The sequence below is a fragment of the Pseudophryne corroboree genome, chromosome 1, assembly GCF_028390025.1.
Source record: "Pseudophryne corroboree isolate aPseCor3 chromosome 1, aPseCor3.hap2, whole genome shotgun sequence".
Classification (NCBI taxonomy): domain Eukaryota; kingdom Metazoa; phylum Chordata; class Amphibia; order Anura; family Myobatrachidae; genus Pseudophryne; species Pseudophryne corroboree.
Window position 1 is genome coordinate 115182520 of NC_086444.1, and position 17920 is coordinate 115200439.

Below are 17920 nucleotides of genomic sequence, written 5' to 3' on the forward strand. Positions count from 1 at the left end.
GGCTTTCGTTAACGAGGACCTCCTTAGTCTGTATATGTTCAGACGAGGGCGACATTGAGTGTACACACAAGATTGTAATAGATCTCACTCAGATTGGCCCTTCTGAGCGAGATCTTTTACTTTCTCGCCTAGTGTGTATGGGCCTAAAGACTGAAGTGGTATGTAACATTCATGTGTTCACGCACCTGTGTCCCACTCACCAGTCTGTATGGTACCACGCGCACAGCACCCACCAGCTCAAAGACTGATTCTGAAGTTTCCACTAGCTATGTGATCTATTTTTACCTCCCATTTATATTGGGGCTATAGTCGAACCCTTTTAGAGCAGCAGTGATTTACATTACCCAGCGCCAGTTTGGTGAATTTGTTTGGTATTTGTTGACGTATTTGCTATATTTTTGTGCGTGCATCTTAGTTATGAAAGGGTGTATCTTCCAACCACTATTTATTTAACCCATGGTGAGGTACTGGGAAGGCCAGTGGCAATGCGCAAGACTGACCTACAGGCAGACAGTCGCAATACAATAACCTGGTATCCTCACAGTCTGTACAGTGGGAGCTTTATAATATAGGAGGCCCTGATGGTGCACTGGAGATAATAATGTGACAAATGCAATTGCAATTAGCTACTAGCCAGTATTGATGAATTTATACAGGTTGAGTATCCCTTATCCAAAATGCTTGGGACCAGAGGTATTTTGGATATGGGATTTTTCTGTATTTTGGAATAATTGCATCCCATAATGAGATATCATGGGGATGGGACCTAAGTCTAAGCACAGAATGCATTTATGTTTCATATACACCTTATACACACAGCCTGAAGGACATTTTAACCAATATTTTTAATAACTTTGTGAATTAAACAAATTGTGTCTACATTCACACAATTCATTTATGTTTCATATACACCTTATACACACAGCCTGAAGGTCATTTAATAAGGTATTTTTAATAACCTTGTGTATTAAACAATGTTTGTGTACATTGAGCCATCAGGAAACAAAGGTTTCACTATCTCACTCTCACTCAAAAAATTCCGTATTTCGGAATATTTGGATATGGGATGCTCAACCTGTATATAGACATTTTTATATAGTTTGCAATCAACACAAATGGTGCAATAAGCCTGTGGGGCACATTGTGTACAGCTAGTCACAGCGTTTCCCACCTACCAACACACAATCATCACACCCTCCTCTGTCTTATCCAGTGGGCTGAGAAAGCATCTGGCCTCCAGTTACAGCCTCTGTGCTCCTCCCCAAGTTACATTCCAGGGACTTGCTGCAACTTCCCTGCAAAATCTCCAAAATGGAGACGCTGCCACCTCCTTACCCCTTAAAATGTTCTTCCCCAAAGGCTAAAGTGTTCCTGGTCTTCTTCTCCATGGTTCTGTGTACGGCAGTGCTCTTTATTTTACAGTTAAAGCTTTTTAAGCCCAAAGTGAAAGACTTTTATTCATATGAAGTGAAGGATTCCGTGGGGAGGACAGTGTCACTCAGCAAGTACAGAGGAAAAGTAAGTACTGTACAGTCTCACTGCAAGTATCCCTGGATGGCTGCACCTATTTAACTTAACAATAGATGACACTGTATACAAACAGTAGAGTGACGAAAGTTAATTGCAAGCTGTTTGGACAAATAATATGTACAATGGATTCTTGAGCTTCCAGGACACATTAGCATCTATATATATATGTTAACATATAATTTATTTATTTATTTATATGCATTCTATATATAATAATATACGTACACCCGTACGTATATTATTATATACAGTTATATATATATAGTTATCTATGTGTCATCTATATGTATGTTTCCGTATAATTTATTTATTGATTTGCATTTTATATATAATTATATACACCCACATACTAAATGTAGACTCTAGACTCAATGTATTTGGGGAAATAGCATTTAGCACACGCTGGTGAGAGTGAAATCTGTATGATGTTCAGGTGCCATAGCCAGGCCTTGCACAGACATGATAGAGTCCTGGGTACTTGTATACTTTACGGACATTATTTACGGACTCATTGCAGAGAGCAACCAAGTACCGAGTTTTAACTTTTTCATACTTTACCATCCACGTGGACTACGATTGTAACCGGTGCCGAGCGCATCGGTAGCAGAGCGGGGCACCTTGCCCGCAGCGCGAGCCATGCAATGGGATACGGTACAGTAATTGGGGTTCCTGGTCATGTTACAGGAAAAAATGACACCAAGCTCGGCACAGGTTACTATTCCCAATCGTAGTCCACGTGGATGGTATGAAAGAGTTAAAAATCTGTACTTGGTTGCTCTCTGCAATGAGTCTGTAAAGTACACAAGTACCGAGTCCTGTTTCTCAGACATGTTTGATACAGGGCACAACACATGGAAGTGAGGTGTATACAGTCCATGCTATGCCACAGTGTCATCACAGAGGGGTTTCTGGTCCCTGTCTCCTGCAGGCATCTCTGGTTGTAAACGTGGCGAGCGCCTGTCAGCACACAGAGCAGAACTACAGAGGACTGCAGGAATTGCAGAGAGAGTTTGGGCCGTCCCACTTCACTGTCCTCGCTTTCCCCTGCAATCAGTTTGGAGAAGGAGAACCAAATCCGAACCATGAAATACAATCATTTGCTAAAAGAAACTATGGCGTAACATTCCCAATATTCAGCAAAATAAGAATTATAGGTTCAGAAGCAGAACCTGCGTTCCGTTTCCTTGTAGGTAAGTGACTACCTTTGTGTGCTAGTGATATTCCAGAGTTTTATTATTATTATTATTATTATCATTTATTTCTAAGACATCACAAATGATCCCTACTGTTCATAGGGGGTGAACAGTACTAAACAATGCAGGGAACAAAAAATAATACATAATTACACAGCAGAATTGGAAAAAAAACTTTATTTTTTGTTTAAGCCTTTATTTCATTAATGTTTGATCAACCATGTTTTAATGCTTTCTAGCATTAACAATCCAACTTTGGGTTGCAAGCAGGGACCGTCTATTTCTCTGTCTCTTATTACATTGTATTATTGTATTACTGTTTTGTTTCCAGTTATAAAGTGTTATTGAATATGCTGATGCTATAGAAATAAATGTCACTAAATAGGAATTGAGTTTTGAGATCACACTTGACTCTGGGCAGGTGACCCTAGCGCTGTCGTAGAGTCTAGAGCGCATGCGCGGGTCTCCGGGAAAATAGTGCGGTGGCCATTTTCCCAGTGATTTTCCTGCTGCCATATGCGAAACACCTGTAAAGTGGCCGCCGCGCCATTTCCCCATTCATTACTGCAGCGCTGCTGCTGCAACGCGGGACTCCGGAGGGTAAGTATTGAAAAAAATAGGTGCAGGGTGTGGGTTGGCACCCATTCTAAATATGCCAAGTGTAGTGAAGCGGCAGTCATTTGCAGTTTGGAGCGGGCAGGAGGAAAGGAATTATGTGGCTTTATTTCATTGTTTCATTTGTGCCATCCAGAATTTCTCTTAAATATGTTGTTAGGTTTTTTTCTAATTTACCTCTGTGTTTTTCATCAACGCCTTTGTATCATCTAAAACTGGGTACACACTAGACGATATATCATCCAATCTGGCGGATCAGGCCGATATGTCTTGCACATCGTCAAGTGTGTACGGACTATTGCACACTCCGCCTGGTTGTTCATCGAGTCTTCTAACCTGCTTGCATGTAGGCCGATGAAGATATTTTGAACGACACCATGCTCCTGGATGAGGCCACCGAACGATATATCCAGCAGTCATGTGCTATGTCTTTCAGTGTGTGTATGGGAGGCCTGATTTATCGTTAAATCGTGATCTCGATGGCTGACAGCCACATTGTCTAGTGTGTATACAGCTTAAGAAGCAGAGGAGTTTCTTGTATATGACATAAACAGATATATATTTGTATATGTATTTGATGCTGTGTGTCATTTGAAGATGTTTTAGCGGTTACATTATATATTGAATTACAAATATTTGTGAAATCAGCAGCTTTAAAAACTGAAACTAAAATTATATTTGTTTTGTCACAATTTATGAGAAAACATGGGAAGAATTTAAAGATAGGGTGTGTATTACTTACGAGTCATATTTTTATTTCTTCAAAGTGATATATATTTATAAAATGGTGTGTTAAAATGATTGGAAAAACGAAATCACATAGCCGTGCATTATTTCCCAATGACTGCACATTTCAAAGTGTGACCACATACCTGAACTAGTTCCCACTGTGACTAAAACTTGATCACAAAGCCTCAGCAGTATCACTACACAAGTGTAAACAATATCATCACTCACAGAGACACTACTCAAATAAAAGATGCACATCTCTGCCTCACTGACAGCAGCACATCCCTGCCTCACTGACAGCAGCACATCACTGCCTCACTGACAGCAGCACAGCCCTGCCTCACTGACAGCATCACATCACTGCCTCACTGACAGCAGCACATCCCTGCCTCACTGACAGCATCACATCACTGCCTCACTGACAGCAGCACATCCCTGCCTCACTGACAGCAGCACATCCCTGCCTCACTGACAGCAGCACATCCCTGCCTCGCTGACAGCAGCACATCTCTGTCTCACTGACAGCAGAACATCCCTGCCTCACTGACAGCAGCACATCCCTGCCTCACTGACAGCAGCACATCACTGCCTCACTGACAGCAGCACATCACTGCCTCACTGACAGCAGCACACCCCTGCCTCACTGACAGCAGCACATCTCTGCCTCACTGCCAGCAGCACATTACTGCCTCACTGACAGCAGCACATCACTGCCTCACTGACAGCCTATAAACTAAATGGGTAAAATGTAGGGATAACGGTAGTTGAAAAGGATCTGGGTGTGCTCATCGATAATAAACTTGGTAGCAGTTTGCAATGTCAAAATGCAGCAGCAAAGGCTAATAAGGTGTTATCATGCATAAAACGGGGTATGGAGACAAGGGATGAGAGTGTAATCCTGCCACTGTATAAATCATTGGTGCGACCACACCTGGAATATTGTGTACAGTTTTGGGCACCATACTATAAAAAAGATATCTTGGAACTCGAAAGGGTTTATAGGAGAGCCACCAAACTGGTTAAGGGGTTAGAGGCATTGGACTATGAGGAAAGACTTAAAAGGCTTGATATGTTCACACTGGAAAAGAGGCGACTGAGAGGGGACATCATTAATATTTATAAATACATTAAGGGACAATACAAGGATCTATCAAACGATCTGTTTACCAAAAAAAACTACATAGGACACGAGGACACCCACTGAGGTTAGAGGAGAAAAAATTCCATACCCAACGGAGAAAAGGATTCTTTACAGTAAGAGCAGTAATGATTTGGAATTCTCTTCCAGAGAAGGCAGTAATGGTGGACACAATCAATAAGTTTAAAAATGGATTAGATAAATTCCTAGCTGAAAAAAATATCCAGGGATACAGCATTTAATTAAAATGTAAAGAAAAAATAATTAAATAAAATAATGTAATGTACAATAGGTTGAACTCAATGGACATTTGTCTTTTTTCAACCTTAACAACTATGTAACTATGTAACATCACTGCCTCACTGACAGCAGCACACCCCTGCCTCACTGACAGCAGAATACCCCTGCCTCACTGACAGCAGAACACCCCTGCCTCACTGACAGTAGAATACCCCTGCCTCACTGACAGCAGAACACCCCTGCCTCACTGACAGCAGCACATCCCTGCCTCACTGACAGTAGAATACCCCTGCCTCACTGACAGCAGAACACCCCTGCCTCACTGACAGCAGCACATCCCTGCCTCACTGACAGCAGCACATCTCTGCCTCACTGACAGCAGAACATCCCTGCCTCACTGACAGCAGCACATCTCTGCCTCACTGACAGCAGAACATCCCTGCCTCACTGACAGCAGCACATCTCTGCCTCACTGACAGCAGCACATCCCTACCTCACTGACAGCAGCACATCCCTGCCTCACTGACAGCAGCACATCACTGCCTCACTGACAGCAGCACATCTCTGCCTCACTGACAGCATCACATCACTGCCTCACTGACAGCAGCACATCCCTGCCTCACTGACAGCAGAACACCCCTGCCTCACTGATAGAACACCCCTGCCTCACTGACAGCAGCACATCCCTGCCTCACTGACAGCAGAACATCCCTGCCTCACTGACAGCAACACATCCCTGCCTCACTGACAGCGGCACATCCCTGCCTCACTGACAGCGGCACCTCTCTACCTCACTGACAGCGGCACATCCCCGCCTCACTGACAGTGGCACATCACTGCCTCACCGACAGCTGCACATCCCTGCTTCACTGACCGCAGCACATCCATGCCTCACTGACAGCAGCACATCACCGCCTCACTGACAGCAGCACATCACCACCTCACTGACAGCAGCACATGCCAGCCTCACTGACAGCATCACATCCCTGCCTCACTGACAGCAGCACATTGCCGCCTCACTGACAGCAGCACATCACTGCCTCACTGACAGTAGCACATTCCTGCCTTACTGACAGCAGGACATCACTGCCTCCCCGACAGTGGCACATCCCTGCTTCACTGACCGCAGCACATCCCTGCCTCACTGACAGCAGCACATCACCGCCTCACTGACAGCAGCACATCACCACCTCACTGACAGCAGCACATGCCTGCCTCACTGACAGCATCACATCCCTGCCTCACTGACAGCAGCACATTGCCGCTTCACTGACAGCAGCACATCCCTGCGTCACTGACAGCAGCACAGCCCTGCCTCACTAACAGCGGCACATCCGTGCCTTACTGACAGCGGCACCTCCCTACCTCACTGACAGCAGCATATCCTGCCTCACTGACAGCAGCACATCACTGCCTCACTGACAGCAGCACATCCCTGCCTCATTGACAGCGGCACATCACTGCCTCACTGACAGCAACACATCCCTGCTTCACAGACCACAGCACATCACTGCCTCACTGACAGTGACACATCACTGACAGCAGTGCATCCATCTCTCACTGACAGCAGCACATCCCTGCCTCACTGACAGCAGCACATCACTCCCTCACTGACAGCAGCATATTCCTGCCTCAGTGACAGCAGCACATCCCTGCCTCACTGACAGCAGCACATTCCTGCCTCACTGACCTCGGGAGATCCCTGCCTTACTGATAGCAGCACCTCCCTACTTAACTGACAGCAGCACATCCCTGCCTCACTGACAGCAGCACATTCCTGCCTCACTGACCTCGGGAGATCCCTGCCTTACTGATAGCAGCACCTCCCTACCTAACTGACAGCAGCACATCCCTGCCTCACTGACAGCGGCACATCCCTGCCTCACTGACAGCGGCACATTGGAAAAACAATGTGATTATCTGTGCAGTCCATATAGAATAATTACAGCATATAGTTAAAGTTATGTTATTTCTTTGTAATCACTCTAATGCTTTTTATTTCCTTTGCTCTTTTGTTCAGGATGATTACTTGTGTGCAAACATCTGGCATTATCTGTAGAGATGTTCTGAGTGCTAATTATTCTCAGTAAATTCTATTAATTTACTATATGTTATAGCTTGTGTATATAGGGCCTAATTCAGACCTGATCGTAGATGTGCTACGATCAGTCACAAGACATGTGGGCTAGTCCGCCCTGCATGTCAGGCCCGACCCCCCCCCCCCCCCCGCACAAGTACAAAAGCATCGCACAGCGGCGATGCTTTTGTACTTTAAGAGTAGTTCCCAGCCAGCACAGCTCCTACACGCTTGCAGGGGTTACTCGTCCCTGTGAGGGCCGCAGCGGCTGCGTGTGATGTCACGCAGCCGCTGTGGCCCGTCCCTCCCCCAATGATCCAGGCACGCCTGCGTTGTCCGGATCACGCCCCCGAACGACGGCCAAGTACCACCGGCCTGCCCCCTCCCGCCCAGCGACTGCCTCTGCCTGTCAATCAGGCAGAGGCGATCGCAGGGTTGAGACAGCTGTCGGCTGTCTGGCATGCGCCGGCTCACTGCGGCGCCGGTGCATGCACAGTTCAGACCTGATCGGCTGCTGTGCAAAAACGCACAACACCGATCAGGTCTGAATTAGGCCCATAGTACTGTGTGCATTCAGTGCATTCACCATTTCTTTTTCATCCACTAGGGGTCACTGGAGTACTCTTGGATATGGACGGCTTCCGCAGGAAACAGCACTGAATATTTAAATTTAGAACACTCCACCCCTCCATATCCCCGAGTACCTCAGTGTTTTTTCTGTGCTCGACGTAGTAATAGCTCTGTGGCTGAGTCCACAATTACTTTGAATTTGATTTTTTTTTTGGAATATTTTTTCTATTTTTATTACATCCCTTTCCCCCTTCCAAAAGGCAGGGTCAGGGATAGTGCAAGCTGCTGATAGCAGCAGGGGCGTGTCGGTCCTCACTAAATGAGCACCCTCACAGCCACACACAGATCTTCTGTACACAGGCTGGCCGGCGCTTACTGAGAAGCCCCGTCGGAGCCTCATCACAACGAAGTGCAGGTATGTGTGCGGGGCGGACAGCTCCCGCTGCCGCCCCGAGGTGTGGGGACATTGATTGCAGGCGCCGCCGCTGCTCCGGCCGCCGTGTCTCATGGACCGCCCGCTGCTCCGGCCGCCGCTTGCTCATAGCCGCCTGCTGCTCCGGCCGCCGCTTCGCATAGCCCGCCCGCTGCTCCGGCCGCCGCTTCTCAGAAGCCCGGCCGCTGCTCACGCCGCCGCTTGTTCAGCTGCTCTGCTACTCATGGCGCTTCACAGCGCGCTCCCCGTCCCGCTGGCTTCCCCACGAACCCGCTGCCCGGCCCTCACTGCATCCGCGGCGGAGCGGGGGGGGGGGGGAGAAGGTACAGCAGCAACATGGCAGTATGATGTATATATATATATATGTAGGACTGGCAGGGATGGTTACACAGGCTATTTAGGATATCAGTGGGAATAGAACCTGCACTGTGATTGTATGTATAAGCATGGCAGCCATTTTTAACCATGCTTCCTGTGTCTTCCTGCTGTGATTCCAGAACGTTCCAGTACTACATCTCTACTCCACCGGAGGCGCAGGGGTGTTAGTGGGAATTTGGGATCACATTTCATAGTACTGGCCACGTGTACTGCACTTGGCCAGATATATATATATAGAGACACCTTACTACTATTTTACTGAGTCGTGCAAGTGTCTGTGTTTGTGTATTGTATTGTCTGTCGCCATAATGAGTAAGGCACCAGCAAAAACTAAAAAGCATAATTGCAAAGTCTGTAGCAGTGTGTTACCGGATGGATCTACCACATGTACAGTATGTTTTGTGGATTCGGTTCAGAATACAATTTCTGCTCCAGTTTTACAGCCTATTTCCTCACCGACCCCTCCTTGGGAAATGTTAGCAAATGTACTGGCTGGGTTGCAATCAGAATTGACCGCCGCTCGACAGGAGCGGGAAACGGCAAGATCTGAGTCTAGAGTGAGACCGCCAGAACTAACGGAGGCGTCTCCGCCTTGCGTAAGGTCCAAATCCATTTTGGGTAAACGGGATAAATTTCATATGTCTTATGAATTTTCAGTTTCTGCTATGTTGCATTCTGACGATTCCATGCCAGACCTCACGGAACAAGATGAGGGTGAGGAGGGCGAAGTGGAGTCAGATAGTGAGGATTTTAACAATTCCGGCATTGATGATCTCATCAGAGCGGTGCGTCAGTCTCTGAAGTTTACTGAAACTGAGGAGCCTCTCACAAATGATCAGGTCGTATTTACTAAACGACAAAAAACTCCAATAAATTTTCCTGTCTCGGAATCTCTTAATCAGATGTTAGTAGAAACACGACAGAATCCAGATAAACGGTTTTCTATACCTCGCAGATTTAAGTCTAGTTACCCGTTTCCAGACTCGGTAACATGTACATGGGAGAATCCACCAATAGTTGATTCGTCAGTGTCGAAGCTTACCAAGAAATTAACCATACCAGTGCCAGCAGCTACTACGCTTAAAGACCCTTCAGATCGCAAGATAGAAACTATGCTAAAGTCCATGTATGTAGCAGCAGGAGTAATGCTGAGACCTGGATTGGTTGGCATCTGGGTCACTAAGGCGCTCATAATATGGATTACAGAACTCAAATCTGCTTTACATGACGAAAACCTGATACTACTTGCAAATCAAATGGGTGAGGCTGTAGAGTATCTCTGTACAGCGTCTACTGACGTCTGTCAGCTCACTTCTCGTATTTCATCGTCGCTAGTTACGGCACGAAGAGCACTCTGGCTGCGTGCTTATCATGCGGAGGCAGAGGTCAAACGAGGTATAGAGGCGTTGCCTTACGATGGCAAGAAGTTGTTTGGTCCTGAATTGGACGCATGGATTGCTGAGGCTACGGGAGGTAAGTCTGTTTTCTTACCATTGCCTCCACCGGTATCAAGAAGGAGGTACGCTGGACCTTCGTTCAAATCCTTTAGACCTCAGTCCTTTCGAGGACGTGGCAGAGGAACAGCCACGCCTGCTAGACGTGGTCGTGGACGTGGTTTCCAACAAACCAACACAAGTCGCCAGGACGCTAAGGTTACCGACAAACCAGTGGCATGACGGGCTACCAGCCCATCTCGGTTCTCCGATTGTAGGAGCACGCCTTCAGACGTTCCATTTGGCGTGGTTCCACACATCCGCGGATGGGTGGATCCGCAATTTAGTGTTAAAAGGTTACAAAATAGAGTTCGACTGTCTTCCGCCTCTGCGGTTTTTCAAAACAGGATTGCCTCTGTCGGACAACAAGAGGGCGGTTCTGCAAATTGCCATTCAGTCCCTACTGGATTCAGCAGTTTTGATTACGGTCCCTGTACATCAACAGGGTCAGGGTTATTATTCCAGTCTGTTTGTGGTACCGAAGCCGGATGGCTCAGTCAGACCAATATTGAACTTAAAGGGTCTAAATCAGTACGTAATTTACTACAGATTCAAGATGGAGTCTCTGCGTTCCGTGATTGCGGGTTTAGAGCCAAAGGAATTTATGATTGCGCTAGATCTCAAGGATGCGTACTTACACATTCCAATTTGGCAGCCTCATCAGAAATTCTTGCGGTTTGCAATACGCCAGAACCATTACCAGTTTCAGGCTCTACCGTTTGGCCTGTCGTCAGCGCCTCGGGTATTCACCAAAGTGATGTCTGTGATGATAGCTCATCTCAGATCCCTGGGAGTGACAATAGTTCCGTATTTAGACGATCTGCTCATCAAAGCTCCGTCTCAACAGATGCTTCTCCAACATGCGCTGCTAACGTACGATGTACTGGTTCACCACGGTTGGATTGTCAACTTCAAGAAATCACATCTAATTCCGTCTCAACGCCTTCAATTCCTAGGTATGATTCTCGATACGGTCAATCAAAGAATTTACCTACCACAACAGAAAGTTACGCCATCTAGTACAATTAGTGCTCAAGCCACGCACAGTGTCTGTACACTTGTGCATTCGCCTCTTAGGCACAATGGTGGCAGCTTTCGAAGCGCTTCAGTTCGGAAGATTTCACTCGTGTCCATTTCAACTGAATGTGCTCGCCCAGTGGTCGGGCTCGCATCTGCAGATTCACCACAGGGTGAGGTTGTCGCCAAGGGCAAGAGTGTCTCTGCTCTGGTGGCTCAAGGAACACAATTTAAACGCAGGGAGACTGTTCGGAGGCTGGAATTGGATAATTCTAACGACGGACGCCAGTCTCAGAGGTTGGGGAGCGGTAATTCAAAATTGTCAGCTCCAGGGTCTCTGGGCGGATCACGAAAGATTGCTGTCTATAAATGTCCTGGAACTCCGCGCAATTTACAATGCGCTACGACAAGCAGTGCACATGCTTCGCTCTCAGACTGTCCAAGTGCAGTCAGACAATGCGACGGCGGTCGCATACATCAACAAACAAGGAGGAACGAGAAGCCGCATGGCAATGCGGGAAGTAGCTCGAATCCTCAATTGGGCGGAATACCACCAGGTGATATTGTCGGCCGTGTTCATTCTGGGAGTGGACAACTGGCAAGCGGATTATCTCAGTCGTCGGGATTTTCATCCAGGAGAATGGGCATTAAATCCAGAAGTGTTTCACATGTTGGTTCAGCGATGGGGTTATCCTCAGGTGGACCTGATGGCGTCTCGCCACAATCACCAAACGCTCCAGTATGTGTCCAGAACATGAGATCCAAAGGCAGTGGCGGTGGATGCTCTCACCGTTGCGTGGCCGTACAGCCTTGTGTATCTGTTTCCACCGTTTCCATTGCTCCCTCTGGTGCTAAAACGGATCAAAAGAGAGTCTGTCACAGTCATACTAGTGGCGCCTCATTGGCCTCGGAGAGCTTGGTTCTCGGATCTCCGAGGACTACTCGCAGACGATCCTTGGCCGCTCCCACTACGTCCATACCTGTTACAACAGGGTCCGTTCCTTTACCCCGATTTAGCGCGGCTGCGTTTGACGGGGTGGCTGTTGAGACCGCCCTCTTAAGAAGAGAGGGCATCCCAGAATCAGTTATACCAACCATGTTACGAGCTAGGAAGCCGGTTACGGCAGCTCATTATTACAGAATATGGCGTACCCATATAGAAGGGTGTGAAGCTCGGAAGTTTCCGACATCATCTTTCAAGTTATCCCGCCTTTTGTTATTTCTACAGACGGGTTTAGATGGAGGACTGCGTTTATCTACACTAAAGGTGCAGGTATCTGCTTTGTCAATTTACTTTCAAAGACGATTGGCTCTATTGCCGTCTATACACACTTTTTTCCAAGGTGTCCTCAGAGTTCAGCCTCCATTCATTCCACCTACAGCGCCATGGGACTTGAATCTGGTTTTAGATTTCTTACAGTCTTCATATTTTGAACCCTTACAGCAAGTGGATATAAAGTTTCTCACTTGGAAAACAATTTTTCTTCTAGCCTTAGCTTCGGCAAGGCGTGTTTCAGATTTGGGTGCCTTGTCATGCAAGCCACCGTATTTGTTGTTTCATGATGACAGAGCGGAACTTCGGACGAATCCCGCTTTCTTACCAAAGGTAGTGTCATCTTTTCACATCAATCAACCAATAGTAGTTCCTGTGTTGACAGCACATTCTGGAACTCTGGATGTGGTACGCGCATTACGCGTTTATGTATCCCGAACGTCTTCAGTTCGTAAGACGGATACGTTGTTTGTTCTCTAGGATGCTGCCAAGATGGGTTGGCCAGCGTCTAAACAAACCTTATCCAGATGGATAAAACTGACCATACGTCAGGCTTACCTTCATGCTAGGTTACAGCCGCCTACATCAGTAACGGCTCATTCCACACGTTCTGTGGGAACTTCATGGGCAGCTGGTCGGGGAGCTTCTACGACACAGCTTTGCCGTGCGGCTACATGGTCTTCAGTGCACACGTTTGTGCGCTTTTACAAGTTTGATACGTTTGCGGCATCAGCATCTAGCTTTGGCCGCCTAGTGTTACAGGTGCCAAACAGCTCTCCCGCCCACGGGGGAAGCTTTGGTACGTCCCAAGAGTACTCCAGTGACCCCTAGTGGATGAAAAAGAAAATAGGATTTTGGTACTTACCAGGTAAATCCTTTTCTTTGAATCCATAGGGGGCACTGGACGCCCACCCAGAGCAGTTTTACCTGGTTTGTGGTAAGTTCAGAGGATCTTATGGTAACACACTCTCACCGACTGGTTCAAATTTATCAAGTGCTGGTTATGGTGTCAACTGTTTAGTTGTCAGTAACGTTATGTGTCAACTTCGTTGTTGTCCGTTATGTTATATGTAATACTCCATTGTCAACCTCTCTATAGTTCCTGTTCGGCTCAGTAAAAAACACTGAGGTACTCGGGGTTATGGAGGGGTGGAGTGTTCTAAATTTAAATATTCAGTGCTGTTTCCTGCGGAAGCCGTCCATATCCAAGAGTACTCCAGTGCCCCCTATGGATTCAAAGAAAATGATTTACCTGGTAAGTACCAAAATCCTATTTTTAGTGTTGGTGTTGTCAAAAACTAAGATCTAAGAACCTGGGACTAGGAGTGAAGTTGGTCATTAGTATGCACTACTTGTAGACACACCGCTGATATACAGCAAGCATTGTGAGGTAAACAGGGGCAGCTTAAGAGAGGAGTGTGCCTGTGAGCAGGCTCCGTGCAGGCCCCTTCCTCTCCAGTGGTGTCAGAGTGTACTGTGTATGCACAGGTCTCCGGGAACATGGTGCCTGTGCCTTGTTCCAGGAGAAATCTCTACCGGAAATGCGCAGATCACAATTTCTGCAGCTCTGCAGCAGTAAGTATTATTATAGGGGCGTAGGCTGTGTGGTATGTCGGCCTCCCTTGACCCAGTGGAGGTTAAGTGTTGCACCTTTCTGCCATCTCATAGGCAAATGCATGCGGGTATTTTCTAACCACCTCAACTCCACACCCTCTACTAGTGGCTCGGATCATTACCACAATATCAGTAATTTAAAATATGTATATATATATATATATATATATATCCAAGCAGATGCCGCACTCTCATCTCAACAATTCCAATATGGTGGGTGCTCCCAATGAACCCCAGTGGGGTCCACTTGAAATAGCAACAGTTCCACAGGTGGAGGGTGCACTTTCTGATCTTTGTTTCTGCGAGAGTGCACCCTCCACCTGTGGAACTTTTGCTATAATTTTAATAAATCTGTGCCCACAAGATGCAGTATAAGAGCCAGTCTCCTGTGTGTGGATCTGAGCACCCAATCAGCACACATTTGCATTTTGCACCATCTCTCCGGCACTAATAACGATTTCCTAATTGTTCTTTGTTTAGAAGCAACAAAAAAAGAGCCAAAATGGAACTTCTGGAAATACTTGGTTAACCCACAAGGCCAAGTGGTGAAAACGTGGAGACCTGAGGAGCACGTTGCCGATATAAAGACTGAAGTGGTATCTATTGTCAGAGAAATTATTAAGAAGAGGAAGGAAGATCTTTGAAGTTATAAGCAGCTTCTCTGACTGGACTGTCTACAGCAGGAGTCATAGGAAGCTTTGGGTTTTTTTTTAGTTTTTTTTTTACTGTGTTTTTGAGGTTTTAATTACTGTTAAAACTAACTCAATTTTCATTATTTTTGACATCCTACTTAAAGAGCGGTTCAATCCAAGCAAAGGTATTTATTTAGAAAGGGAAAACGCCACTTTCATTGACCAGCTTAAAAGGGCCTTATTAGTGATGCACGGTTACTACGTCCCAGCAACCAATCAGATTCCAGCCATTATTAGACTCCACCAGAATAGTAGCGTGTCGCTAACTGCAATAGGTAACTGCACATCATTGATATTTGCACTAGGGCCCTCATTCCGAGTTGATCACTCGCTAGCTGCTTTTAGCAGCATTGCACACGCTAGGCCGCCGCCCTCTGGGAGTGTATCTTAGCTTAGCAGAAGTGCGAACGAAAGGTTAGCAGAACCGCTCGTGAAAATTTTCATGCAGTTTCTGAGCAGCTCCAAACCTACTCCTACCTTGCGATCACTTCACTCAGTTTAGTTCCTGCTTTAACGTCACAAACACGCCCTGCGTTCGGCCAGCCACTCCCCCGTTTCCCCAGGCACACCTGCGTTTTTACCTGACACGCCTGCGTTTTTTAGCACACTTCCGGAAAACGGTCAGTTACCACCCAGAAACACCCACTTCCTGTCAATCACTCACCGATCAACAGAGCGACAGAAAAGCGTCGCTCGACCTTGTGTAAAACTGCATAGTTTTGTGTGAAAGTACTTCGCGTGTGCATACTGCGGCTCATACGCATGCACAGTTTTGCCGTTTTTTTACCTGATCGCTGCGCTGCGAAAATCAGCAGCGAGCGATCAACTCGGAATGAGGGCCTATGTTACTTCCAAGGGGAATATTTATCAAAGCGTGGAGAGATAAATCACTATTCAGTCAGCTCCTGCCGTTTTTCAAATTTAGGGGGACATTTACTAAGCAGTGATAAGAGCGAAGAAGTGAGCCAGTGGAGAAATTGCCCCATCAACCAATCAGCTGCTCTGTATAATTTTATAGTATGCAAATTATAGGTGTTACATCAGTGCTGATTGGTTGCCATGGGAAACTTCTCCACTGGCTCACTTCTCCGCTCTTATCACTGCTTAGTAAATGTCCCCCATAGCCTGTAATGTGATAGTTAGATGCTGATTTGTTAGTGCATTATTTCTCTCCACTTTATCTCTCTCCATGCTTTGATAAATACCTCCCTAAATGAGCCCGATAGAGCCTATTACCCTGGAGCAGGCTTGCAGTTCTCCAGCTGTTGTGGAACTACAAGTGCCAGCAGGGACTTTTATTTCCCACTATTGAAGAATCACAGGTTGCCTATCTGTGCCCTAGAGTGTGACTGTGTGGATTACGTAATTGTCAAGACCTTTCCCTTTTAATTAGTTGTGGAAGTTGCACATAAGACGTCTGGCCAACAAGTGTTTAAATGGTATCTTTAATCATAAACTCTGGTCACTCCGTTACCAAAGAAGACATCAACATAACCAAAACGAGAAAATGTTGTTGCCTTTCTGGAGGGAGCCTACAAGCGGTGCTAAGCTTCCTTGGAGTGCGGCGACAGTTACCAGCCATAGAACTTTGTGATATCTGTGCACCTGCTGCTTTCTAGATGGAAAATCATGTTGTGAACATGAAGTGTGTGTCTCATGTGTCTGTGCTGAGTAAAACAAGAGTATTTCAGTGTGTTTGTCTGGTTCATTTTACCCAAATGCTGTTTATATCAACAAATGTATGGACAAATAAGGATCTCTACACCAATATAGGGAAACACATTTCCTTTAACCACTTAACTGACAATCTTTTTCCACAAACACCGCTCCGAAATTGTCGGGGGTTTTATGAGTGAATCAGGTGAAGAACATGATTTTAACCTTATCCAAAATGATTTTAGTTTAAAAAAATAAATCATTTTTCTCAAACATTGGAACATTGGTCGGGAAGATCGGTAACATTGGAACATAGGTATCATCGTGACCAGCGTGTGTTACTTTTTACCTCCAAGACAGATGCCAGGTACACAGGGGGAGGGTCTGGGGGTGGCTTGGGGATGGGGGAGTTTACACTTGGGGGGTGGGGATCCTGCCATGCTAACCGATCAGCAGTGATCAGCAGCACCACAAACACTGGGGGAGGGTACAGGGAGGAAGAGGGACCTTCCGGTCCCTCTGAGAGTAGCAGCGGAGGGAAGTTTCCTTTCCCTGACACTATTTATCTGACTGGTCAGATCCTGTGCGACCAGGTCTGATAAAACACTTGCTGGTCTGGTTGCATCTGATGCGACTATGCCAGGCAAGTGGTTAAATACATCTATCTCTTAAAAATTGAGGACACTGGGGTCCCAACATCTCTTTCTTCCTATTGGTCAGTCTTTGGAACTGCAGGAGAAGATATCTGCTGCAAAACCATTGGTGCTTGTGTTTGGTGTTGGGTGAAGGGTGTTAGCCTGTGTGAGATGTGCCCAGGATAGAAATGTAGCGCATACATCTTGGGGGATGTGAGAGATTTTGTGAGTTTTCCTAGGTTTTTTTTTTTTTTTTTAAGTGGCAATCATTTACATGGCAAAACCAGGTTGATTGTGCTATATAAATGCTTGCCACTTTAAAAACAAACAGGAAAACTCACAAAATCTCTCACATCCTTATTCTCACACCGTTACATTCCCTTCCTCCCTAATGTGGGGTTACAAAGTACGTTATGTTTCATTGTCGAACACAAGCAATCTAAAAAAAAATGTAGATTATTATATTTAAGTTTTGTTTTTTTATGTGGCTTACTTCCCCACGGTGTGTATGCAGAGGCGCAGTAGTGATTGAGACGTGCGGCCTCAGAAATCCTTTGACAGAGAATCTGCACCTAACATGGGGCAGATGTAAGTTTCGTTGGTGCGACCGATGGCTGTGTCTAAAGACGCACAACTT

The 17920-nt window shown here is 46.3% G+C and overlaps 2 protein-coding genes across 2 annotated transcripts in view; one reads left to right on the forward strand and one right to left on the reverse strand.

Moving 5' to 3' along the window:
• CDC20B (cell division cycle 20B) overlaps positions 1-17920 on the reverse strand; it is a 98725-nt gene that overhangs the window by 54465 nt on the left and 26340 nt on the right. The window lies entirely within an intron of this gene.
• GPX8 (glutathione peroxidase 8 (putative)) lies at positions 1254-16685 on the forward strand. The gene is made up of 3 exons (XM_063962099.1): positions 1254-1518; positions 2459-2720; positions 14781-16685. The coding sequence occupies exons 1-3, from the start codon at positions 1312-1314 to the stop codon at positions 14942-14944; spliced, it is 633 nt and encodes a 210-aa protein (XP_063818169.1). The 5' UTR covers positions 1254-1311; the 3' UTR covers positions 14945-16685.

Excerpts from the sequence above, each read along its gene's own strand:
- GPX8 (XM_063962099.1), top strand. The coding sequence starts at position 1,312 with ATGGAGACGCTGCCACCTCCTTACCCCTTAAAATGTTCTTCCCCAAAG. Across the intron at positions 1,519-2,458 it reads TCAGCAAGTACAGAGGAAAA|GCATCTCTGGTTGTAAACGT; the intron begins GTAAGTACTGTA and ends TGTCTCCTGCAG. Across the intron at positions 2,721-14,780 it reads TGCGTTCCGTTTCCTTGTAG|AAGCAACAAAAAAAGAGCCA; the intron begins GTAAGTGACTAC and ends TTCTTTGTTTAG.